This window comes from Podarcis gaigeae, assembly GCF_964106915.1.
Source record: "Podarcis gaigeae genome assembly, chromosome: 1".
Classification (NCBI taxonomy): Eukaryota; Metazoa; Chordata; class Lepidosauria; order Squamata; family Lacertidae; genus Podarcis; species Podarcis gaigeae.
Window position 1 is genome coordinate 83,176,810 of NC_139678.1, and position 25,805 is coordinate 83,202,614.

The following is a 25,805-nucleotide window of genomic DNA, read 5'->3' on the forward strand; positions in this document are numbered from 1 at the left end:
GCAACACAGTGGTAAATTGCTGTCTTCCTTGATGCAGACACTTCAAAGACTATTCTTCATAAACGCTTCACAAAGGCACCTTACTGTATTTTCTTCTACATGGTTTTCTGAGCTCAAATTGCGTTAATTCATCAAATTATTGCTTTCCTTTAAAAATGTCAGGAAAGCACAACCTCCAAAAGTAAGAAATCTTGTTTTCTTATAATTTGCATAGGGTGAAAAGAAACTATACAATATTATAAGTGACCTATTCTTTCCAATAATGTTATGAGGGCACTTAGGTGTTCTGCTTGTACTGCTTTTGCATTTTACTGCTTTTGCATATACTACTTTGGGTATTTTTTTAAAAAAATAAGCAAGTGGTTATACAGAATGAAGTTCTATAAACAGACGCCTATTGGCAGCAAGTTGTTCTGAGCAGTCAATAAACACACAGAGAGACAACTTATTTCTAAGCATGTTGACTATTATGCAGTGGTATTTTTGTCTTAATTTCAGTTAGGGTTCATGAGGTTGAAGCCCTGTAAAATATTTTAATGCCAAGGCTCAACTCTGAGAAATACATGGCAATAAGGAAGATACAGTAGCTCTGAGCACGTGCAAAGTGTCCTTTATCATCAAAGAGAGAAGGCAAATTCAGGTCAGCAAGTGAGGTTTCTAATCACACTTGAGCCATGGCATTTACAAATTAACCATTTAAGGTACTTTTACACACTCTAGCATTAGTTTACACCACAATCAGAGTTCTGTAGATCTCCTTGTGAAATGCCCAATTAAGCTGTGGCCCAAGTTACTAAACTAATAGTGGCTCCACCAGTGCACTTGCACAGCATTAACCCCCTCATTGCCTCAGACTCCCAGTAAGTAGTAGCAGCTCTGCTGACAGGAGGCCAGGAGCATGGGCCCTGCCCTCTTCACCAGCCACTACTGGTGAGGCAGCCTCAGGAGCCGTCATGTGATAGCCTGACTGAGAACCAGGTAGCCCTTCAAATAGAGGACATCTTTCAAAAAGAAGACTGTTCTCTGCAAAGAGCCCTCCCACACTGCTCCTTCAAGCAACTGCAACCACACCCAATATGTTCTCACAAGGATAATATTTATTTATATATTTGTTGTTGTTTGTTTATTTAATTTTGCCATATATCGCACACCTTCCTATAAAATATACAGGGCAGCTTTTGAGAATATTTACTCTCCTTCTTCTAGTTTCAAGAGAGAGGCAGAGGAAACTACTGTCTAAAACCATTTCATTGTCCCCACAGCTCATTCTTCTTGATTCACCTACCATAGATCCAGATGCAATGAAACAAAAACGGGAGGAAATGGGCAAGGGGAATTTCACGGCAGTGACAGAGTTCATTCTCCTTGGTTTCACGGATCGTCAGGAGATCAAGACCATTCTCTTTGTGCTCTTCCTGGCCATCTATCTGGCCACCTTGGTGGGGAACTTTGGCATCATCACATTAATCTGGATCAGTCCCTCTCTGCACAGTCCAATGTACTTTTTCCTAAACAATCTGTCCTTCCTGGACCTCAGTTATTCCTCCACCATTACTCCCAAGATGCTGGCCAACTTCATAGCAGAGAGGAAGAGCATTTCATTCACAGGATGCATTGTTCAAATGTATCTGTTTGCTGCCTTTGCTGATGCAGAATGCCTCTTGCTGGCTGCCATGGCGTATGACCGCTACATGGCCATTTGTAACCCACTCCTCTATCCACTTTTCATGTCACGCAAAGTGTGCATATGTCTGGTAGTTGGCTCCTATCTCACAGGCAGCATGACCTCACTGGTGCACACTTGTCTTACCTTCCGTCTCTCCTTCTGCGGTTCCAACGTCATCAACCATTTCTTCTGTGACATCCCTCCTCTGTTGGCCCTCTCCTGCTCCAACACCCACTTCAATGAAATCCTACTTTTTGCCCTGTGTGGATTCATCCAAATGAGCACATTTGTGCTCATCATCATCTCTTATGCCTGCATCCTTTGCACCATCTTGAGGATCCCCTCAACCGATGGCCGCCACAAAGCCTTTTCCACATGCACCTCCCATTTGACAGCTGTTGCCCTTTTCTATGGCACCCTCTTATTCATGTATCTACGTCCTAGTTCCAGCTATGCCATGGACACAGACAAAATAATCTCAGTGTTTTACACAGTGGTGTTTCCCATGGTGAACCCCTTGATCTACTGCCTGAGGAACAAAGAGGTGAAGGACGCTTTGAAGAGAACATTGGAGAGAAATGCGTGCTGCTGTTAGTGATGAAATGCAGAGAAAAGGGAACACAAGCTCTTCTTAGTCCATTTGTTATCTACTTTGTGTATAGATAGACTTGTAAAGGAGTGGTCTAGAAGAATATATAAACCTGGTCAGAGACACCTGAGTATGAAGAAGCCACACTTCTACATGGTTTGGTTCTAATGTATTATGTTGTTTTGATGTTGCTCACTGGTAGAGCATCTGCTTTGCATGCAGAAGATCCCAGGTGGGGCTGGGAGAGATTCCCATCTGAAATACTGGAGAGCAGCTGCCAGTCAGAGTAAAAAAATATTGTGCTAGATTGACCAATTGTCTGACTTAGGATATATAGCATCTTTCCATGATTCCTATTCTGAATGGAAGAATGTCATTTTCTCAGTGATATCTTTGTTCATCTGACACTGCAGGGGGAGGGGTTCTGAACAGGGAGAAGGAAGCAGCCCCAACCCTGAAACCACATTACATAAATGTGGAAACATTTTAAAACCTATTCATTGATAATTGGTGTTTCCCTGTACCGTATTCTTGCATATTTAATAGGGAAAGAATTACTTGACTCTTTCCCCCACATCCTCCATTATTCATCTCATCCTCCTTTCTTTTCTTTTTGGCATGAAATTTGATTTGTGCTTGTTAAAGGGCTGATGTAATGTGAGAAAGAAGTAGAATCTGAGGATCCCCTAGTACAGAATAGTACTGACTCAAGAGAAAAGGAGTGTTTCTTCATTGCTTCTTAGTGCCATCTTTCACTTTCTCTTCCCAGTGAGTAAGTTGAAGCGTGAGATAGAAATTGGCAGAAAACCAGGTAGCAGAAATGAGCCAATTCAACCAGTGAGCCTGAACATCAACAGCAGAAAAACCAGCATTGCTTCACTGAGAGAAGAATCCTATACATGTTTCCTCATGGGTCAGCCATGCAGTTTCCAACTGAGCTTACACCCATGTGATGATGGGCAAATTTGCTGATTTTAGTTTCTCGTTTTTCCAATCTGGAGTTCATTTCTCCACACTTACAAATTGATGTAGAAGGTTTTGTTTTTTTAATGTGAATTAGTTTTTAAAGTCCTCATGAAAATTCATCAGCATTTTAGTGTGAATTAATTCGAATACACACATAGTTGCAAAGCAATTTCCCTTAATATAATGCACGTTTGTATGCTTTTCACCAGTATATGCAGTTTCATGCATACCTCACCACACACACGCACACACACACATACACACAGCGAGAGAGAGAGATTACTTGCCTGGGGAACTGCATTGCGAAATTTTCAGAATTGTAAATTCTGAAGGATGTCTGTGTTTTGCTCCTTGTGTTGTTTCAGAAAGTGCAGTTTAGTTAGATTCCCTCTTTAAAGGAGAACTGAATAAAATTTCTCCCCCTTCCCTACTCTTTGTGCGCAGGAATACAACATGAAAGGGGCCAGTTCATGCTTTTGGTTGCAGAACAGATTTGCTGGTATTTACTATGGCAAAATCATACAATGTCAAGTAGAGATGTCCATTTCCATAAACACATGCTAAAATGAAATAATAACTATGGCTTCTAGGCAGGAGTGCCAGCTTGGCCTCGTGACCATGGGTCGCCGGGGCTGTGGGTGCCATGCAGTGTACATGCCCCTGGCACTGAAATTTGTGGGTGCCCGGCCCCTTCATGGGGAATCTTGTGGGTGTTCAGGCACCCAGGGCTCCAGGGAGTTGGCACCTATGCTTCCAGGTACATGTTCACTGTATGTCTGGAGATGCACACTGTATCCTTTGGGGTGGGGGGATTACACACACACAGCAGGTGGAGATTAGTGAAGACCAGGCTCAGTCACTGAAACACAAATTAAATGAATTGGGCTTCTTGTCCTTTTCTGTGAGCACTCACAACCAACCTTCAAATAATTTATTATCTAAGGCTGGATTAGGGACGTGGGTGGCACTGTGGGTTAAAGCACAGAGCCTAGGACATGCCGATCAGAAGGTCAGCGGTTCGAATCCCCGCAACCGGGTGAGCTCCCGTTGCTTGGTCCCAGCTCCTGCCAAACTAGCAGTTCAAAAGCATGTCAAAGTGCAAGTAGATAAATAGGTACTGCTCCGGCAGGAAGGTAAACGGTGTTTGCGTGGACAGGCAGAGTCCCCAGATCCCGAGTGGTCCCCCCCGTCATGTGGAATAACGACTCTAGACAACGTGCTATGGGATTAAATTGGCCACAACTTTATTAAATTTCAAATGTGGGTAGACCTTGGCTCAGGCATTGGGCGTTCTCCCTCCCTAGTCCCTAGCCGGGGACCTAGGGAGCATCAGGGTTATCCAGTGTGTGGGGGGGGGATGGGCCGGCTCTGGAGAACATATGTTCAAGCAGAGATAGCCGCCCCCATTACGCCGCCGCAGGGGAGAGCAATGACGACCTTTCGGGTACGGCCAAAGCCTCCCTTCAAAAACCCCTTTAACGGGGAACCCTGGTATCGCCGCCGCAAAGAGGAAGATGGACTAAAGGATTCCGCCCAAGGCCTGATACCGCCAAAGTTGTGACGTTTTGCTACGGGAAAGGCGAAACCTGCCAATGCAGGGAAATTCCTTTCCGGCCCTTTAACAGCGACCTTATCGTAGCAGCGCCCGCATACCTGTGGAGACAGGTTAACCTGCAAAACCTATGAAGAAAAGTTAACCTGCAAAATAAGACATTAACTGAGGGTGGGTAGGGTGGGAGAAGCTCTGGAGCCAAGTGAGGATTACCAATTAAGATCCACCCTCTATTGTGTGGGCAGGTAATCCATCCCCCTACCTGGCCTGGTTTCCCTGGCAACGCTTCCCCCAGGTGGGATTGGACAACTCACTGGGGTAGGCGGGGACCTCCAGGTATCCCACCTGAGGGAAGGCAAAGCCTATGCTTATGGGGCCACTCCAGATCCAGGGCTGCACGCGTCCCCGCAAAGGGCACCCCCCGTTTTAAGTGGGGAGCGGTCATTCTGTGCACTGCTCTGGTTCACCAGAAGCAGCTTAGTCATGCTCGCCACATAATCCGGAAGCTGTACGCCGGCTCCCTCGGCCAATAAAGCTTGATGAGCGCCGCAACTCTAGAGTTGGGCATGACTGGACCTAATGGTCAGGGGTCTCTTTACCTTAAGGCTGGGTTATAATGGGGGTGTATGTGGTTTCCTCCCCTGGCAAAAATCCCACTCACCGTTTGTGATCAGGGCCCCTTTTCTCCTGAGGCCATTACAGAGAGAAGTCCCAGCAATTTAGGCAGGCCCCACTCACTGAGGAGGCAGTCCTTAGCTCGGTGCTCCCTGTTCCAATGGCAACACTATAACTGGTGGCTACTGCTACTGAAAATGGCTGCAGCTTTGCTGTGGCACTTTTCATCAAAGTGCCCATCTCCCACCAGTAACAGCAGCAATGCCACTCTGATCTGACTACGTGACGATGTCACCAAAAGCAAAGCAAACTAATTCAGACCTTTACTTGCTTGCCCTCAAATAACCAAATCTGATTGGCTGGGCAGCAACATCACCATTACTAGGACTGCAAAGGGCAATTTTAAAGGGGAACAAAAATAATGTCCATGGAACACCTGTTGGGCGTGGCAAATATGACTTAGGGTGGTTGTGTGTCCTACTTTTACAGAGGACAGTCCACTGTTTAAAGCTGTCGAGTCCAACTTAAGGAACCACAAGGAGGGAGAGGGTGAGGAAGCCTTGAAACTCCTCATCAACAACACCTGAACCACAACAGATTGAGCAGGTACACAGGTCACATTCCTTCTCACTACGGCGAGACATATTTCTATTTATAGTAATTATTTCTATCTGTGTGCATTAGCCGATGCTAATTTTATGCAAATATGTGCCCTCTTTTGCCCGCCTCTTTGATGATGCATAAGGGCCTACCCTAAATATATTCATATGGGGATCTCTCAACCCCCTGAAACACCCCCTTTTACACTGAATTGTCCACTGGGAAACATTAGGCCCATTCCTAACTGTGTGCGACATATAATCATGATGCACTCATGGCAATTCAGAAAATGATTAGAAATGTGTCTCCAGGTCTAGAAGGTGATCACTGGCAGTACAAACTACAGGTCCATCTATTCCAGTATTGTGTTTTCAGTAAGATGCTTCTGAGCATGAAGAGAGCAATTTCTTAATAAAGCTTCAGTGAAAATACTATTTTATACTGTCCCAATAAATTGTTTATAGGAACTCTTATCCAGAGCATTTACATTGTTTTTATAACTGAGAGAAACTTTATGACCGTGATCCACAAATCATATGACTCACAGTGTATCTATTTGAAAATGTCTTCGTCACCTCTTCCAAAAGATGTAATGTTCTCCAACTATTCCATTAGAAAGCTGCTATGTCCCACACAGCCATTAAACATCTAAATATCACTGGTTAAGCAAATGGTTTTAAATGAAGTAATGATCACCTGCGGAACTGAATTGAAGCAATATAATTAGGGTCACCATATTTCAAATGGTGAAAATCCAGCCAAAAAAGTTGCTGAGCTTCTTCTTCTTCCTTTGCCAAAGTTGTTTAGCTTTTTTGAGTTTTAGCCAAATTTGTTGGGCAAACCTTTTTGAAGTTTAAGGGAAATAGCCAAAAACAATATTGTTGACATGGGTTGCCATACGTCTGGATTTTCCTAAATATTTTTGCGATTCCTACCCAGACACTGCTTCCGAATGCAGTATTCCAGATATGTCCGGGAAATTTTGGACGTGTGGCAACCTTAAATATAATACAACCACAAGTACTGTAAGGGGTGTAGCATTCTGTTGTTGTGGATCCATAGATTCAAATCTGTATGGCAAGTGGTGATGTTTATGCCGCCAATAATAAATGGAAATCTTGCTATCGACCTCTGAGTACCATCACTTTCCTTTGCAATATTTTGCCGAGGGTATCCTTCACCTCTTCATTTCTCAAGCTGTAGATCAATGGGTTCAACATGGGGAAAATCACAGTGTAAAACACTGAGATTATTTTGTCTGTGTCCAGAGCATAGCTGGAGCTTGGGCGCAAGTATGTGAAGAGAAGAGTACCATAGTACAAAGTGACAGCCGTCAAGTGGGAGGTACATGTGGAAAAGGCTTTGTGGCGGCCTTCTGCTGAGTGGATCCTTAGGATGGTGCAAAGGATGCAGGCATAAGAGATAAGGATGAACACGAAAGTGCTGGTTTGGATGAATCCACAAAGGGCAAAGAGCAGGATTTCATTGAAGTGGGTGTTGGAGCAGGAGAGGGCCAACAGAGGAGGGATGTCACAGAAGAAATGATTGATGACATTGGAATTGCAGAAGGAGAGGCGGAAGGTAAAGTAAGTGTGCATAAATGAGCTCATGCCGCCTGTGAGATAGGAGCCAGCTACTAGCCAGACACAAACCTTGTGCGACATGAGAACCGGATAAAGCAGCGGGTTACAAATGGCCATGTAGCGGTCGTACGCCATGGCAGCCAGCAGGAGGCATTCCGCATCTGCAAAGGAAGCAAACAGATACATTTGCGCAATGCATCCTGCAAGCGAAATAGTTTTCCTTCCTGTTAAGAAACTGGCCAGCATCTTGGGAGTAATGGCAGAGGAGTAACTGAGGTCTAGGAAGGCCAGATTGTTGAGAAAAAAGTACATCGGACTGTGCAGAGAGGGACTGATCCAGATTAACGTCATGATGCCGATGTTCCCCACCAGGGTGGCCACATAGATGGCCAGGAAGAGCACAAAGAGGACTACCTGTGTCTCTTGATGATCTGTGAAACCAAGGAGAATGAACTCAGTCACTGTTGTCTGATTCCCCTTGACCATTGCTTCTGTTTTCATATTCATATATGCGTAAGCAGCACTTGCCGATTCAAGTAGGGAGACAGCAGAGAAGTTGCTCTAAGAGCAGGTTTCCCCTCAGATTTCGTCTGTTACCTGTATCTGAAAGAGAAGGTGAATGTGCTTAACAACCCACACATTTTGAAACGCTGCTTTGCATAATCACCATTTATCCAGCTGAAAACCTTCACAAGTGTTGTCATAAGGGTAATATAAATGAGTGGCTCTATTTGGCATAATATGAAGATATCCAACTTGTGCATATAGTGTTTGGATATGTGAATAAATTGAGAATCAGTAACTTTACAAATCCTGATAAACCTGCCTGCCGAAGGCAAAAGGGAGATCAGTCTCCATGTGCCTCATGTAACTGCAATGTCTGCCATTAATGTCCTATGACACACACACACACACACACACACACACACAACCTTTCTGCATTACTTGCACTCAAGATGGTGAACAGGAATATAACTATAAAAGACAACAATGCAATGCTCCATAATGCAATATATTAGTTTTAAAACTTGTATTAAAACAGAATAAAACTTTCAGAATAAAGAACACCAATCAGTAGAGTAGAGTTGGGGAAGTTGTGGCCCTCCAGATGCTGCTGTACTACAACTCCCATCATGCCTGACAACTGACTCACTGGGGTTGATGAGTGTTAGGAGGCCAGCAACCTATGGGGCCGACAAGTTATCTACCTCTGCATTAAACTATAAACCAGCAGGAAGATATTTACACAGTCACAGCTTTATAACAATAAAACAACAGCTTATACAAATATTTAATCGGTGAAAAACTAATGGGGACAGAGAGGTGTGTGTATATATGTGTGTGCATTTAAAGTATTTTTAATACTATGGTACTTCCCTGCTCCCTTCTTTGCCCTATCTTTCTCTCAGTATATAAGCAAATTATGCACATATAATACTTTATTTTTTTATATAAAACTCAGAACAAGAGAGCGTTACAGCACAATCTTAACCATGTGTATTTAAAAGGAAGTCCTACTTAATTCAGTGGAGCTCACTCCAAAGTAAGCAGGGTTAGGATTGCAGGCTGAGCTGTTTTCTGGTTCCTTAAATAATCCCTCCCTGCCCCCCAAAGCTGCTAGCAAATCATGATGATAAAACAAATCATGATGATATGTACAGTACTTACTTCCATGACATGATGGCTATCACTAGAAAAATGTAAGGAGGGGTGACAATTTGGGGGGGGGGGTATCTGCAAGAAAGAGACCGTTTTAGCATTTTGTACATGTAACAGTCCAAGAATGTATACACAAGTTCACCTTTAAAAAAAATATCCAGGTTAACCAATCGAGAGAGCCATTTCTGTTTCTTGATTCCCTGTTCACCTGCTCCACCGTAGCTACATAGACTACTTCATAAGGGAGGACCCCCATATCCAGCCACTGTGTAAAAACTCGAAGGTAAATCTGCTTCATTGTGAGGAGTTTCTGTGAGGAGTTCGTTGTGAAGAGTTTCACTAACTTAGCTGAGGGGTACATAGGGAAAACATGTCATTTTGCTTTGGGGTTGTATTTTGGTACTGTGCTGATTTTAGGTAAGCTGCCTTGTGTACTTCAGTGGAAAGGGGATATAAAATATTGTTTGTTTGTTTGTTTGTTTGTTTATAAACATTTCTGAGCTGCCTATTATTTCAAAATACAATAAAATAGTGAATACATAAAAACAAACTACAGCATAGAACCAGTAAAAGAATATTATAAAAACGGGAATTCAGTCATAACGGGCTCCAACCATATGGGTGGGTGGATGGTTGTATATATTTAAAAGCCTGAGCAAAATGTTTTAGCACTTCAGCATCTGAAGAAACTTGGGGATAACGCTTCAAGTATTATCAGAGAAAATAATATGACTAAGGTGCTCCCTCTGGCCTTTTCCATGCTAGTTTCTGCCCTGTGACAGGCTTTTGCTTCCATTGCCATCTGCACTGTGAGGAGCATGAATTCAGTAGCAGGAGGCACATATCCTTCAATGTCTACTAAGAATGCAGATTAGCATTTTTACTTCACAGAGCAGTTTACAGAGAGAAAGTGCAGGGTTTGGGGATAACTAACCCATGCAATGCTCTCATAAGAATTCACACCAAACCTGTCGGATTGGGTTGGAACTATGGCCTGGAGAACTTGCATCATAGTATCATAGAACTGTCGAGTTGGAAGGGACCGCGAAGATCATCCAGTCCAACCCCTTGCAATGCAGGAATCTTTTGCTCAATGTGGCTCTCAAGCCTGCAGCCCTGAGATTAAGAGACTCATGCTCCATCTTTGGCACTGGAAAACACACTGCCTCTAAAAAGTGGGAGCAGTAATCTATTCCATAAAGTGTCATTGCTCATTGTAAGATTATGAAACACTGTGCAAATTAAAAGTGCTATATGTTAAATGATGAGGCACTCACTACTATACTATCACAATATATAAATGTATAGCAATGACAGAGCAGGGGGAGAGAGGCATGATAATCATGATTAAAGGGTGCCTAAATGCTTTTTAAAACCTTGTCTGCCTTTTAATATAGGTAAGCATAATTTTAATATAGGATTATCAATGAATTTAATATAATTTTAGCTCTTTAACCAATTAGTCAGTTTCATTAAAATAATGTAATGTTACCCATACCTCATGATTCTTTATTCTTATTCTTACTCTTATTTATTAATTGATGTATTTATATATCACCATCTCATAAAATATCAGGGCAGTATGGTGCAATATAAAAACATAAAAACCATTAAAGGTAATACAGAGCAATTATTATAATGATTAGCTACTCAATAAAATTCTAAACAACTTCATAGGCCTGTTGGCACAGAAAGGTCTTTAAGAGACATCTGAAAAGTCAAAAGGGAGGATGCCTGCCCAGTCTCTGTTGGGGAGTGTTTTACAGCAGGCATGTCCAACAGGTAGATTGTGATCTACTGGTAGATCGTGGGGTGTTCCTGGTAGAGGCTGGTAGATCTTGGGCCCCTCAATGAACTCCTCCCCCTGCCCACCCCACCCAAAGGGGGGAAAACAACAAAAAAGCTCAACAACTTTGCCGTTCCCAAAAAAGCTGAACAACAATGGGTAGATCACTGCCAGTTTTTGTATACTGTGAGCAGATCACAGTCTATTGGGAGTTGCATGTCCCTGTTTTACAGCATAGGACCAATGACACTAAATTCATGGCTTCTGAGTGAGGTCAGTCAAGCCTCTGTAACATTTTGTTTATGTATTGCTTCCCATAAAACATCCCATAGTGATTTTACAAGAAACACAGGTTCCTTTTCATATATTCTTTTAAAGTGTGATGTAACTTGAATTTAATGTTAGAAGAAAAAGTTTTCTTTAACTTTTATTGATTCCCTTTTATAGAAACCGTAATAACCCCCTAAAAACCTCTTGGCTCCTCTGCCACATTTGGCTCTTGCTAATTCAAGTCACCAACCTTCACTCAATCAACTAACAAACTTTAGTTGATATATCTAGCAATCAAGCCTTCAGTCTTATTGAAATTATATTTTGCGTTAGTACAAAAGCTTCAAAAGATACTTTAAGAAAGCAACAGTACTGTTTTGAAATATTCCAAAGGAGAATATCTTTCTCATCACTTTCTCACACTTTGACACACGTGCTTCACTCAAAGCTTCTAATTTCTCTGAACAACTCATCACCAGCCCTTTTTTCGCTTTACATTGGAGAAATGGTCATACCTGTTAGATAAGAAGAATGACAGCCATTCTCTATTCCTGAGGATATGCAAGACAGAGTTGATGGTTTCCTTCCATCCAACATAATGCCACTTTGAAAGAGAGATAATCTCATATCTTTGTCTTTCAAGACAAGACCTGTTGGGAAAATTAAAATGCCCTTTGCATCTCCTGGGGGGTAGATTAATGACATGCAGAAAAGTGGCCTTGAAAAGTTAAATAAAGTTCATAGTATTTTGACTAACATTTGGTAGGAAAACTTAGCAAACTGCAAAAAACAAAAACACAGTACTTTCTTTAAAAGCACAGAAGTTTGTTGCCTGACATGAAGATGAGTCAAGAACCCATTTTGATGGAATAACCTGAGCACTTAATTTTGTTAAAAGGGAAATAATACCTGTCATTTTGGTTGTCAAGTTGGTTGGTGAGTGGGAGAGAGAGACACCATATAAGGTCCCTTTGAATAGGTTATTCCGTATTGCATGCTGGGGTCCAGATCTTATATTCATCACAATGGTCTCTTGAAACTTATTTCCTTACCTGTGTACTCAGAATTCCTGCTCATGTAGAACAGGGATGGGAAATCTTTTTTCAATCTGAAGGCCACATTCCCTCACTGACAAGCTTCTGGGAACCATATGCCTGTGGTGGGTGGAAACAGAGGCAAAAGTGCGCAGAGCAGTGGATATGATTCTTCACTCTGTGTAGTAAACTTCTACACACCCAACCATACACTGCTCCATCTTTCTTTCAGGCAAGCGATTGGCATTATGAGAGTTTGAGGAGTCCTACCAATGACATCCCATTTACTTTGCACTTTATTCAATTATTTGTGACTATTTTCTTACATTTGTATTTGGCATAAATGTGGTCTGTGGAGGTCACCTGTCCAGGTACTGACCAAATCCAGACCTGTTCAGCTTTACCAAATGGCTCCATGTGCTTTCCCGATCATACCCTGGGACCATTGTAAATTGACTCTGCACTTGACTTATTGCTATTATTCATTAAGTTTTTATACCGCCCTTCACCCAAGATCGCAGGGTGGTTTACATGATCAGAGTACGTATAAAGACTTGTGGGCTGGAGGTTCCCCACCCCTTCCAGGGTTGTATCCAGCATTAGTTGTATTCAGAGTAGAACTATTGAATCAAGCCACCCCAATCTCAGTCGAGCAGTAGCAAGAGATTCCAGGGTTCTTGACACTTCACCAGAGTTTGTGTTTCTTTGGAGGAAATGAGGCACAACACAGGCTAGGGTCTTTATGAAGTATGGTTTTTACACACATATGTACACCTGAGTTTTATGGAGAGCTCATAGCATTTGCATTTCTAGAGGGGCTTGTCCTTCCCAACAGCGCAGCATTGGATTCAGAGGCATCCTGAGCACCAAAGCTGTGTCTGTCTAACAGCCTGCTCCAGCCAGCCAGCATGGCGGCTGCTCTTCAGTCCTGACATGGAGTTCTGCCCACTTCCTCCTCCTGTTTCCTAGTGGCACCTGCAAAAAACAAACCTTCCGCTTCCAGCATCCCCAGCCTCTGTTGCCCCAACCATGGCAACCTCTGTTTCTCAAGTCCACCACAAAAGGATATTTTCTTCTTTTTTGCTATTGCTTACATCAGGCCAATGGTAATCCTACCAACCCCAAACGCTACTGGGCAGAGAGTCTGATGTTTGCCAATGCCTTGTCATTATCAAAAAAAAGCAGGCCTTTATCAGCCTTTTGTTTCTTCAATGAACCGCCCACAGTGAGTCTCATGAGGAAGCTAGCTAGTATTATTTCCAGCCCTTGCTAAATTCATGAATATATGAGTTTCCTCATGAATTTCTAACCCTTCACTGAATGTAGAGGTTATTGGGGGGAGGAGCTCACCTCCCAAAACTCATAATAGTAACTTAAAACCATTTATTTCAATGGGTCTGCTTTGAGTATGAAGCATTTGGATATGTCTCCAATTACTAAAAATGCCAGCACACACAGACACTAAAAAACCCCAACCAGAGAAGGTGGTTAAAATGCTAGTTTAACATTTTAATAAAATCAGAAGCCTAAGGGCATTTCCCCTCCCACCGCTTACATGTGGCCCCCAGAAAATTGCCCTAAGGCGAGTGTGGCCTTTAGGCTGAAATGTTTGCCCTACCCCATTAATTTGACTTAGTTCATTGATGGGAGACATTGGGAGCTAAATGGACAACCTATTGCAGCAGGTTCCAAGCATCAAGCACATTTGCTGTATGATGTGTTCCATCACCAGGAAGCAAGTTTGATATTTTCCATTTGTAAACTGTAACTAATTAAGAAACAATAAATGAGAAATGTTTACACAACATTGCAAGAAGTTTACATTCTAGAGGAGTGAACATGCTCATCAGCTGCAGAGGGTGGGTAGGGAGATGTCTTGTAGCACCACTAACATGCCACATAATTCTCTACTCTTCCCCAAGAATGCTCATCTTTATGTGATTAATGCTGCTCCTAAGTGGTGAAAGGCATTATAGTGAACCCAGAACAGTTCTGCAGTGCATTCTCTTCCATAGCAATAGCATGCTACACACAAAAACCTAGATCTTCCATCCAAATCTGTGATTCCATGAATCAAGAAGGAAATCCCATCCCGTAAGTATGGCTGTGCATCCAAATGGATTTCAGGTTGCCAGAAAAGAAATCAGGTTACAGTATAATCATATGTGATACCTATCTATCTATCATCTATCTATATCTATCTATCTATCATCTATCTATCTATATCTATCTATATCTATATCTATATCTATATCTATATCTATATCTATATCTATATCTATATCTATATCTATCTATCTATATCTAATCTATCTATCTATCATCTATCTATCTCTATCATCTATCTATCTATCATCTATCTATCTATCATCTATCCTGTCTGTCTGTCTGTCATCTATCTGTCATCTATCTATTGATCACCTATCATTTCTTTCTGAAGTCATATGTTAAAATAGTTCAAGAATTCCTCAGGGTGGGGAGATAGCAATGCAAAGAATAATAAGTCACGGCCTCCAATCCATGGGTCATATACATAGAGAAAGACCGTTCATTTGCACTCATTGTTCTGACAGGACTCTTGTGGCTAAGAGCAGATGTCTTTCTTGGTCCTGGTAAACTGTCACACAGGGTAAGAGTAGAGGACAGATGGCACACAGAAGCAGTCTAGCAACTTGCTTTGCTGCTTTCAGCAATAGACAGCATTGACCATTAAAAGGTGATTGGTTGCATTGGAATCTGCTACATATGTGCATGGATAGCAGAACACAGACATAGAACAATACATATATTTTCAGAAGAACATAAAAGAGCCATGATGGATGAGGCCAATGTCCCATCTAGTCCAGCACTTTGTGCTTACAGTGGTGAACCAAGGGGAAGGCTGCAAAAATTGCTCTCTGTGTTATCCTGGTTTAATTTTTACTTTTTTTATTCTGGTGCAGTAACTCTTGGAACTGAATGAATGGTGAACATGAATTGCACTACAGCTACCCTGAATTTGTTTTCTCGGGATTGACAGCTTCCTATTTGAGCTGTACCTAATGATTTACCTGGTCACCCTGGTGGGGAATCGTGGGATGGTAGTCTTGATCCATGCTGATGCCCACCTTCAGACTCCCATGTACTCCTTCCTACAGAGCTTGTCCATCGTTGACAGCTTTTATTCAACAGTTATCACTCCAAAGCTGTTGGCGGACCTCTTAGTAAGAAAAGCCACCATTACCTATGTAAGTTGCGTTCTTCAATACTACACTTCCATCTTTTTGGCGACCTCAGAGTGCCTCCTGCTTGCTGTGATGGCATATGACCATTACGTCGCAGTCTGCAACCCCTTGCTCTATGCAGTTATCATGTCCCCGAAAAGGTGCATACAGCTGCTGACAGTAACATTCATATGTGGTTTCATGACACAACGTGTGTGTGTGTGTGTGGTTTCAGTACACAACGGTTACTTGCTCAGATTGTCTTTCTGTGAATCCAACGTCATCAACCATTTCTTCTGTGATATCACTGCTTTGCTGGAACTTTCTTCCACAAACACTTGCATCAATGAACTATGTGTTTTCTTACTGGGTACCTTTGCTGAAATGAGCAGCATTGTCACAATCATTATTTCCTATGTTTTCATTGTGATTACTGTGCTAAGGGAAAGAAAAAAGCCTTCTCCACTTGCACATCCCACCTCACGATAGTCACAGTCTTCCATGGCACAGTTCTCTTCATGTATTTCGGAGCTAGATCTAGTTACTCCCTGGGTACAGACAAAGTGGCTTCAGTCTTCTATACCGTGGTCATTCCCATGCTCAATCCCCTTATCTATAGCCCGAGAAACAGGGAGGTTAAGGATGCCCTGAGGAGAGTGGCACAGAGAAGGCTATTATTACATTAATGAAGAAAGAAACACAAGCAAATCTATTTTCTGTTATAAAAGAATAGATCTGATCAGCACCACATCTGACCTTCTCTGACACATGATGCCCATTTTGTAAACCCATTTACAGTGGAATCGACAGCAGACAGCTTTGCACAATGTTTACCTATGAACTTAAAGGATAAATCCACTTCAGTCCACACTGTGCATCTACGTGCCACCGACGTACACAAAGACGTCGCAGGATCTCACCCATAGGGTCTCCTCCTCTTCATTCTGCACAAGTTCAGCATGTCACACAGACAGAGTGTACCTCCTTATGTACAAATCCATGCCCTGCTAATGGTGTGTAAATTGGGTGGGAAGAGTACATGTCATCAACAATCCTTTTCTGTGGAGATTTTAATTCCAGTCTCTACCTTTATTGGTTTTGAACTTGTTTTAATGTATGATTGTTTCATATATAGTTTTACTTTTGTTGTTTTTATTGTTACGTCACTTTGAGATGTTTCATAACAAATGGTTCCAAAATTATGTAAATTAAATAAAACAAATAAAAAGTGTGTGGATGAATAGGCTTTTGTGCAATGCATATAGAAATTGGCAGGGCAACAGGCACAACCATGCTCCCCTACATACATATAGACTGTCCATCAATACCACATGTAAAGAAAGAGAAGGGTTTTTTCTTTTTTCCGTTGTGGCCCCAGTGAAAAATCTCCTACTGATTTCAATGCCTTTTTGGCAAAAAGTTAGGACCATCTTCATTTCCCCAGGCATTTGGTTAATTGTGACAGGCTTGTTGTGGCCCACATATGACTAAGGTACTGTTGCTGGTGTTGCTGTAATTATCAAGGTTATTTTTTTGTTAGTGAATTGATGGTTGATGGTTTTAACTCTGCATTTTTATTCTATAAGTTACCTTTCCTGCATTAGGTGACTTATATAATGATAGTAATTAATAATATGCTAATGATGATTATTAAAACATAGTTTAGTGGCATTTCAGTGTTTGATCTTTTTGCTTAAATTTCACTTTTGTGATAAGACTGGTAGAAGAACAAAATGATTTTAGAAAGAGCGAAAATAAGTTCACAATAATAACAAATTTATTTATTCAGCACCAATGAAACTGGGTTTATCCTCCCTCAGATATTTTTCTGAGCTATTTCTTCATATCACATTTGCAAAATGTTCATTATCTACACTTGCACCCAAATATCTTTGAGTATTCTTTGATGTGAAACTTCCAGACATGCTTGCTTTAGGATGATAGGAATAAAACTACTGTTTCCTTGAGTTTTAGACAGGAATATTTGCACACATATTGAAGGGTGATTAGAAGCCAGACATCTCAGAGCATATTGGACTGAGCAGAGTGCAAGCCAGTAGGAGTTGTATTTTCCAATATGAACATGAATGTGACTTCAACTTGAGCGTAAAACATTATGACCTCTTCACTCATTAGGAATTTAGGGCAAGACTGCAGTCCTCTTCTGTGTTAAAGTTGTAAGTTTGATATACATAAAATGTTGTGTTTGAACACATTGTGTTTGGAATGCTATAAAAAGACATTTACCTTAAACGAGAGGTTCCACTCTGGGTGAAAGCGGAAGGCTGGTGTTTTTCGATTTCAAGGAGCTAAACTACCTGATGACTCATCTCCTGGAAATCAGAGCTGAAACTCTTACAGCAGGAAATGAAACTTCGGAAGTCAAAGATGGGACTTGAGAGAGGAAAGTTTACTGAACAACATAAAGAACTGAACCACATTGCTTGTTTGCAGTTGTGCTACTTTACTATTCAGTTCATGTAATGTTTATACCTGACTAGCATTTAAAACTGTTCCACAGTAAAACATTAAAACACATTCTTGGGGTTGAACTCTCATTTACTTCTACACAAGGTGCAGATCAGGAATTCCACTGAACAACTATAACATTGTGGGCACACTTACCAGAAAACACTAGGACTGGGTAGTATGGCTGCAATCCTATACACACTTATTTGACAATAAGGACTATTGAATCCAATGGTACTTATTTCCAATTAAACATGCATAGAATCATGGTGCTTATAACCGGGGGCAGGGACAAGAAAATGCCCATGTTTGGTCCAATAAAATAATGAATCTCATCAGTTATATGGCATTATTTCACTGGGAATTGATATTGGGATGTGTTTCCACTGAAAAGGCTGGTTTAGGGAGCAATCCTAAGCATGGAAAGCTAGCATAAGTTGTACTGATTTACGTTTTTCAGGGATATATTCTAGCTCTGTTTCCAGGGGTGAATATTATTAAGCCACTGCTCAGTGGTAGAGCATCTGTCTTGCTTCCAGAAGGTCCCAGGTTTAATCCTCAGCATCTTGAGGGAGGGTAGCAGAGACTCCTGCTTGAAACCCTATGGAGCTACTGCCAGTAGGTGTAGACAATACTGAGTTAGAAGAGCCAATGGTTTGAGTACATCACCATCTTATGTTCCTGTGCTTCCTACTTTAAGGCTGTACTTCCACCTCCATTATGGAGACAGGCATTACAGGAAATTATGCTATATTAATTTTGTTTCAATGGGGCTAAGTGGCGTCCCTGCAGGTTTGTGAACCTTCTTGATTGATAAGAAGGGAATTGGGCTCATTTCCACCCCCTCTGTTTAGATTAAGGATTCAGCTCAATGCCTTTATCCACCAGCAAGTTTACCTCACATTTGTTGTGAGGTAAGCAAAACCTCCATACCAGCCCAATTTGTCTGGCCCCAAATATGGTGTCTGAGTAACTCCACAGCAATGCCATACACATGTATTTCCTGCTTACCTTTGGGCAGGGGCAAAACATGCAAGTTGGATGGGTGGGACGTCTGTTGCCAACAGTGCTGTTGAGCATAAACACGTGGTTAGAACTGCAAAGCAAAAGTACGAAAAGTACAAAAATTACTTTAGAGTAAAAGAAGCATTTGACAAACAGGGACAATATTCACAAATACCTTTGAGATCAATTACCTTTCTTGGAGAACACACCACTGGGAGAAACTTTAATTGTGTTGTTTTGGTATTAGAGATATTTTTGAAAACGTCATGTAATTTGCCTCAAATCTCTCTATGATACACATAAGTCGTTCAGAAAAGCACAACTTCATTTCAGGAATGACTTCTTAAGCAACTAGATATCTTCCATTTCTTCTACAGGTAATTCTCATAGCATTAGTGACTTTTCTCTTTTCGTAGCTTGCTAAATATTTATTCGTGGATTCCTCTTCACTTTGTTTATCAAATTTCTGAAAAGCATAAAGAAAATCATTACAATATCTCAGGTCTGTTTTGGGCCTGTCAAACTCACTAGGAAAATGTGGTGACGCATCAGAGGATCAATATACCTGGTTTTGTTGGCTGCCTTTGAGTTCTAAAATGGGAGGTGCAACAACAACATAGGAGAAGCTCTGTGTTCATGGTCCGTGTGTCTTAAGTTGTGCAATCTGGTCCATGTCCCAGAGAATGAATCCGCCCCCCACCCCCAGTCATATAACAGCAATTGCTCTGGTCATTTGATGGCTGCCTTGAGCCTCATGGATAGCAGTTCTGTTTACCCATCTCATATGGCAGCTCACAACGTTCCTGACTTTGGGTGATGCTGGCAGGTTTCCTGAAATAGACTGATATACCAGAAATAGTCTGATTTGTGCCCTCCAGAATAAGGTCTGTTATATTTAATCCAAGATTCATATTTTCCAAATAAAGATGAATAAATTTGTTTTGTGGTGTCATTAGTAGTTTTGTGGTGTCATCAGTAGTTTTATGATGTCATTAGTAGTTTTATTGAATATAAAAGCCAATCAATTAATAAACCTATAGCCATGAATTAACTTTCCATTTCTCTTGTCGTTAGGACAGTGGTTCCAGCCAGATCTGGGGAAAGAATGTGTGGTTCTTTTATTCTAATGTTCCAATTTTGAAAACTTAAGAGAATGTTCCTAACGTTCACTGGAGTGATCTGGGAAAAGGGCAACATTGTTCAGACTAGAACTAACTTTGACATATCTATTTATGTAAATGTGAGGAGACATAGAAGTGAGGTTCAGTCAGGGAGAGTGATCCAGGTCCATGATGGAGACACTTGTCTAAGAGAAAGAATAATGCTCAAAGGGAAGAGTTAGGTAGAAGATCTTGAGGAATGGAAATGGGATGAAGAGCTGTGGGGGGAGAAAAGAGGAGAGTCTGGGAGCATCAAAAGAGGAGTAGTGCAGCTGATGCCAGTGTGGTAAGGGTCCATAGTCAACAGTGGAGAGAACTTCACCTTCCAGAGCAGTGTCAAATTCAGAGGCAGGGAGTGTTGAACTAGAAGATAAGGGAATGGGTAGCCCAACATTTAAGGTGGCTCTAACACTCCAGACCTAGAGGACTATGGAAACTGGGGGTAGGGGACCCAGCTATACAGCTGCAAATAAAATGTTTTAAGTGTGTTGTAATGTGCAATATACAAATGTGACACTAGATGGTGAGAGTGAGCTATGACAAATTCAATGTATTTTTCAAAACGTTTTTTTAAAGCATTTTCACTGCGTTTTTTTAAAAAAATGTGTGCAGATTCCACCAGGCTCACTATTGTAACTTAAAACAGTAAATTGTTATGAGCTAGAATGGTGTCAGAGTTGTATCATTTGAGGGTATTGGGAATTGGCATGACATGGAACTTTCCCCAGCAGCCCACAGAGGACATGGTATCATTCTGCTTTTTCCAGTTTGACATTTTATGTACTTCTAATGTGGTGAAATCTGTACATGGTAACCTAAACTCAGTTCTGAGCAAGCATATAGAGACCACTGCTCTTGCCAAATTCCATTTTATTTGAGTTGTGATTCCATCTAATTGAAGCAGGACTGTGAAGTAGCCAAGAGGTCTAAGGGCGTTAATGGCTCACTTTAGCTGCAATAATTAATTTTGTGGAATTTACAGTCTGTCCAGGTGATTGATGGGTGCAATGGCAAAACCAGATTAAAAACCCTCCACCAGATTTCACTTTTTAAAAAGTCTCCAGTTAATAAAGGTCCATCAAAGAGGACCTCCCAGCCAAACAATTGTAGCTCACACAGTTCAACTACTGAGGTTAGAGAAAAGGAGACAAAAAGAGGTTAAAATGCTATGGTGTCCCATATCTAATAAAGAAATCTTGCTTTGTTTTTCCTAACAGGAAAGTGTGAATGAATCAGAATGGCTAAAGAAAATTACACCATGGCAACCAGCTTCAATCTCTTTGGACTAACAGAAAATCTGGAGCTGTGTCTTCCACTCTTCGTGGTCTTTTTATTAATCTATATTGCCACACTGGTGGGGAATCTTGGGATGATTATATTGATTGGCATAGATCCTCAACTGCACACCCCAATGTATTTTTTTCTCAGCAGCCTGTCCTTCCTAGATGCCTGTTATTCCACCACCATCACACCTAATATGCTGGTGAATTTTTTAGTAGAAAACAAAAGCATCACTTATGCTGCCTGCATTTCACAATATTGTTTCTTTGCAATCTTTGCCACTACTGAGTTTTTTCTTCTGGCAGCCATGGCGTATGACCGGTATGTGGCTATCTGCAACCCTCTGCTCTATGCTTCTGTGATGACCAAGAAACTTTGTGCAGGTCTGATAGCAGGATCCTACCTCTTGGGTATTGTGAACTCTCTGATTCAGACAGGTGGCTTGTTGAGACTGTCCTTCTGTGGTTCCAATATCATCAATCACTTTTTTTGTGATCTCACACCCCTTCTGAAACTGGCCTGTAATGATATCTACATCAATGAGATGCTGGTATTCATTTTTGGTAGCCTGTTTGAAATGAGCACCTTGCTGGTCATTATAATCTCTTATGTATTCATTATTATAGCTGTAGTCAGGATTCGCTCTGCTGAGGGGAGGCATAAAGCTTTCTCCACATGTGCCTCCCATCTCACAGCAGTGGCCATATACCATGGGACCATTCTTTTCATGTACTTCAGACCCAGCTCCAGCTACTTTCTTGACACAGACAAGGTAGCTTCTGTGTTTTACACAATGATAATACCTGTGTTGAATCCTTTGATCTACAGTCTGAGGAACAAGGATGTAAAATGTGCTCTAAGAAAAGTGATTCAGAGAAAAGTGGTATTTCAATAAATATCTCTTTTAAGAGTTACAAGTATAGGTGGACTGGGCCACCTATATGCCAATATAATCTTATGGCATGGCCTTATATCAACTGAACATACTGGAACATTTCCAAATGTATTTTGGTGATCTATACCAGTGGAATATCCTAGCAACTGCATCTTTTTCCAGAATATCCTAGCAACTGCATCTTTTTCCAGCCCACCACATATACCTTAAACCTTCCTGTCTATGGACATCAAGGGACATGGAACTTCAGGTCCAGCATTAGCCTACAAAGAACGAATTAAATGCCAATTGTCTTGTCAGGAGATGAGGGAATTGAGAAGGTGTGTATTTCAGAATTCCCTGGATATGTTAAATGCATACACTGTGCTTTCCTTCTCTGTTCAGTCATAGGCCTCTCAGTTTCATCAGGATCTAGCATGGTTTGGCAGAGAGAAGAAGTGGTGGAGGCTGAACCTTGAAGGCTGCCACAAGGGGATGGAAGATGGAGGTTCTCCTCTTGCAATTCTAGATATCAGGGGGAGAGAGAAGCAAATCTCCTGGCTCTCTCCAGTGCCCCTCCTGTGAAGCACAGAGTTTCACTGGGGTAGGGGGAGCACTTCGGCCAGCCTATAGGAGGGACTGAGCAGAAAGAGGTGGCAGTGAATCCAGAGCCTGAGGGCAAGACACAGTGAGCCCACGCATCAGCCCAAACGGAGCTTATGTTTGTGCTCACAGAAATCTTGTAAAGCAAGAAAGTCATGTGTGTGAGCTCGCCCTGTCTTTAAAATCGTGGTGGGAGGAGTGTGGTAACTGTTGGGACATCTTCATTGCTTCTATTCAAATGTGTACCTCTTGTCTAACCGTTGTACCTTGGAATCATGATTTCTGGGCCCTGTGATTGCTGCTGAGCCTCTTCTGTTACTAGCTTGAATAAAGATATCTTCCTTATTCTCAGTTAAGAAGCACCGTTACTGTGTTTTGGTATGGGAGCATGACACAGTCCTTCCACGCCAGTCAAATGCAGATCATTTGCTATCACCAATGGGATTCTGCCCTTAGTGTTTGGGGAACTTGACATGGTCAGGTTACTTCAGAGCAGAAACTAGACCAAAACAAGTGACCATGAAAGTAGCAGCTGCATTGCTAAGAACAAAAAAGGTAAAAGGTAAAGGACCCCTGGATGGTTAATTCCAGTCAAAGTTGACTATGGGGTTGCGGCGCTCATCTCACTTTCAGGCCAAGGGAGCTGGTGTATGTCCACAAACAGCTTTCCGGGTTATGTGGTCAGCATGACTAAACCACTTCTGGCACAATGGAACTCTGTGACAGAAACCAGAGCGCAAGGAAACACCATTTACCTTCCTGCCACAGAAGTACTGATTTATCTACTTGCACTGGCATCCTTTCAAACTGCTAGGTTGGCAGGAGCTGGGACAGAGCAATAGGAGCTCACCCTGCTGCGGGGATTCAAACTGCCGACCTTCCAATCGGCAAACCCAAAAGGCTCAGTGGTTTAGACCACAGCACCACCCGCATCCTTGCTAAGAACAAAAGCAGCATACTTGACTGCCTCAGCTAACACCCTATGGTTGGAATAGGAGCACAAAAGTTAAGCTCTCCATTACAGACATGTAGGAATGTGCCAAAGGTTGTAAAGATTAGAAGACAGCAAAAACTAGTGCAGCTTAATTAACAAAATGAAACACTGCACACAATTGAAAATGCCATTTAAAGTGAATCCTTTAGATGTTCAACAGGTCTTGGTCAAGCAATGTAGTGGTATTGGGGGGTCTACATGCTGACACACATCAGTGTCTTTAGCAACACCTGTGGGAGGTTGCATATGTTCACAGAAAACCCGTCCAAGAATGTATCTATCATACAGGATTTGAATGACTGAATGTACTGCAATACCCCTGTGTGTGTTGAGAAAATTTCCCTTGTAGTGATACATGGGAGATCCTTACATGGACATGGTAGATATGACAGGCAAGGAGAGTTTTTTGAATCTGTGAAGGAAGAGAAGCAAAAGTCCTATCCAGTCCTAAACTTCATGCTATCCTTTACAGCCCTTTAGGCCAATTAGATACAAAAAAGTACAAAATGCCCAGTCAAATTGTATTGTGGAGACTGTGTCTGATTCAAGACACTGGAGTACACACACCACCACCATCTGTGTAATTCAGACAGGTGGAAAGGGTCCAGCTCTGCCATTGTTGGATTCTGGCTCAAGTGCAATGGAATACAGTCATACCTCGGGTTGAATAGGCTTTGAGTTGAGCGCGTTCGAATTGCGCTCCTCGACAACCCAGAAGGAACAGAGCGCGTTACCTCCAGGTTTCACCACTTGCACATGCGCAGACGTTCAAAATGACGTCACGCGCATGCTCAAAAGCGACGAAAAGCGACATGCGCAGATGTGCCATCGCTACTTACGTTTACTTCTAGATGTGAACGGGGCTCCGGAACGGATCCCGTTCGTATCTAGAGGTACCACTGTACATTCCCCATATCAAAGGCAGTTTTATGGTAGTAAGGTAAAGGACCCCTGGATGGTAAAGTCCAGTCAAAGGTGACTATGGGGTTGCGATGCTCATCTTGCTTTCAGGCAGAGGGAGCCAGCGTTTGTCCACAGACAGTTTTCCAGGTCATGTGGCCAGTATGACTAAACTACTACTGGCACACGGAGGACCGTGACGAGTGCCAGAGTGCATGGAAACTCTGTTTACCTTCCCGCTGCAGCAGTACCTAGTTATCTACTTGCACTGGCATGCTTTCAAACTGCTAGCATGACCAGTTTGGGCACACTGGGCACCACAACAATGCTGTAGAAAGAAGCACAAGAGGCAGAGGGTGCTGGATTTTAATGTTGCACAGGACATCACTGGAATTTGAGAGACCAAATTCCGCCACTGCCCATATGGCATATATAAAACTGATAAAATTATTTATATGTCATGCTGAAGACTGGGCTAGCTCAAATATTGATTATGGTGTTCCTTGTACTTGAAGCATGAACAAAATAAATTATGAGGAAAAGTATGTTCATTATTTATATTCAAATAGAATATTTCAGTTTTTAATTAACTTTAAAAACAGAGCTTTTTTTAGAGCTCCCACAAGTGTAATTTTTAATTATTTTCTCTGAGACTAGAGTGGCTTCAGGGATTTCATTAATAATAATAAAAAATCCCTCTCCCATCATAAACCATTGAATCTGGGATCAACTGTCCTGTAAAAATTGTGCAGTGATGCTGCCATGCACTCATTCCAGCCTCCTGGTAAAGGTAGACTGCCTTCCTCTATTATTTGCAGATGGTGTCGGCTGTAGCTGGGACTCCCAGGTTTCCTTTGCATGTTTTAAGGTAGCAGCAAGCAAATTGCATTCAATGTTTCGTTTTCCATTGCAAACTGATTGGTAATGAAGATGTATGTGATTCATGCCTGAACCTGACAAATCCAACAAAGGTGCTGGTAAGAACAGAGTTTGTTT

The 25,805-nt window shown here is 41.8% G+C and overlaps 2 protein-coding genes across 12 annotated transcripts; one reads left to right on the top strand and one right to left on the bottom strand.

The window, feature by feature from the left end:
* Positions 1 to 1,322: 1,322 nt before the first annotated feature.
* On the top strand, positions 1,323 to 22,399 carry LOC310826563 (olfactory receptor-like protein COR4; the record flags this gene model as incomplete). 3 transcript variants are annotated; one of them, XM_083701662.1, is made up of 2 exons in its annotated part: positions 1,323 to 1,388; positions 21,461 to 22,399. In XM_083701662.1, 2 exons carry the CDS (start codon positions 1,323 to 1,325, stop codon positions 22,331 to 22,333), a joined length of 939 nt encoding a protein of 312 aa, XP_083557788.1. In that variant the 3' UTR covers positions 22,334 to 22,399. The 3 variants fall into 3 exon arrangements, with proteins under 3 accessions (XP_083557788.1, XP_083557786.1, XP_083557787.1); XM_083701660.1 differs by lacking the exon at positions 1,323 to 1,388 and adding an exon at positions 20,114 to 20,443 and having other exon boundaries at positions 21,375 to 22,399; XM_083701661.1 differs by lacking the exon at positions 1,323 to 1,388 and adding an exon at positions 20,114 to 20,273 and having other exon boundaries at positions 21,380 to 22,399.
* On the bottom strand, positions 6,909 to 19,902 carry LOC310826457 (olfactory receptor 5AS1-like). Of its 9 annotated transcripts, none has more exons than XM_083701318.1 (6): positions 19,773 to 19,902; positions 19,189 to 19,463; positions 19,004 to 19,088; positions 12,339 to 12,440; positions 9,240 to 9,305; positions 6,909 to 8,174 (listed from the first exon to the last, which is right to left on the bottom strand). In XM_083701318.1, the coding sequence occupies exon 6, from the start codon at positions 8,076 to 8,078 to the stop codon at positions 7,110 to 7,112; it is 969 nt and encodes a 322-aa protein (XP_083557444.1). In that variant the 5' UTR covers positions 8,079 to 8,174; positions 9,240 to 9,305; positions 12,339 to 12,440; positions 19,004 to 19,088; positions 19,189 to 19,463; positions 19,773 to 19,902; the 3' UTR covers positions 6,909 to 7,109. The 9 variants fall into 9 exon arrangements, 8 of the variants coding, with proteins under 8 accessions (XP_083557444.1, XP_083557446.1, XP_083557447.1 ...); XM_083701320.1 differs by having other exon boundaries at positions 19,794 to 19,886; XM_083701321.1 differs by having other exon boundaries at positions 19,848 to 19,881.
* Positions 22,400 to 25,805: the final 3,406 nt, after the last annotated feature.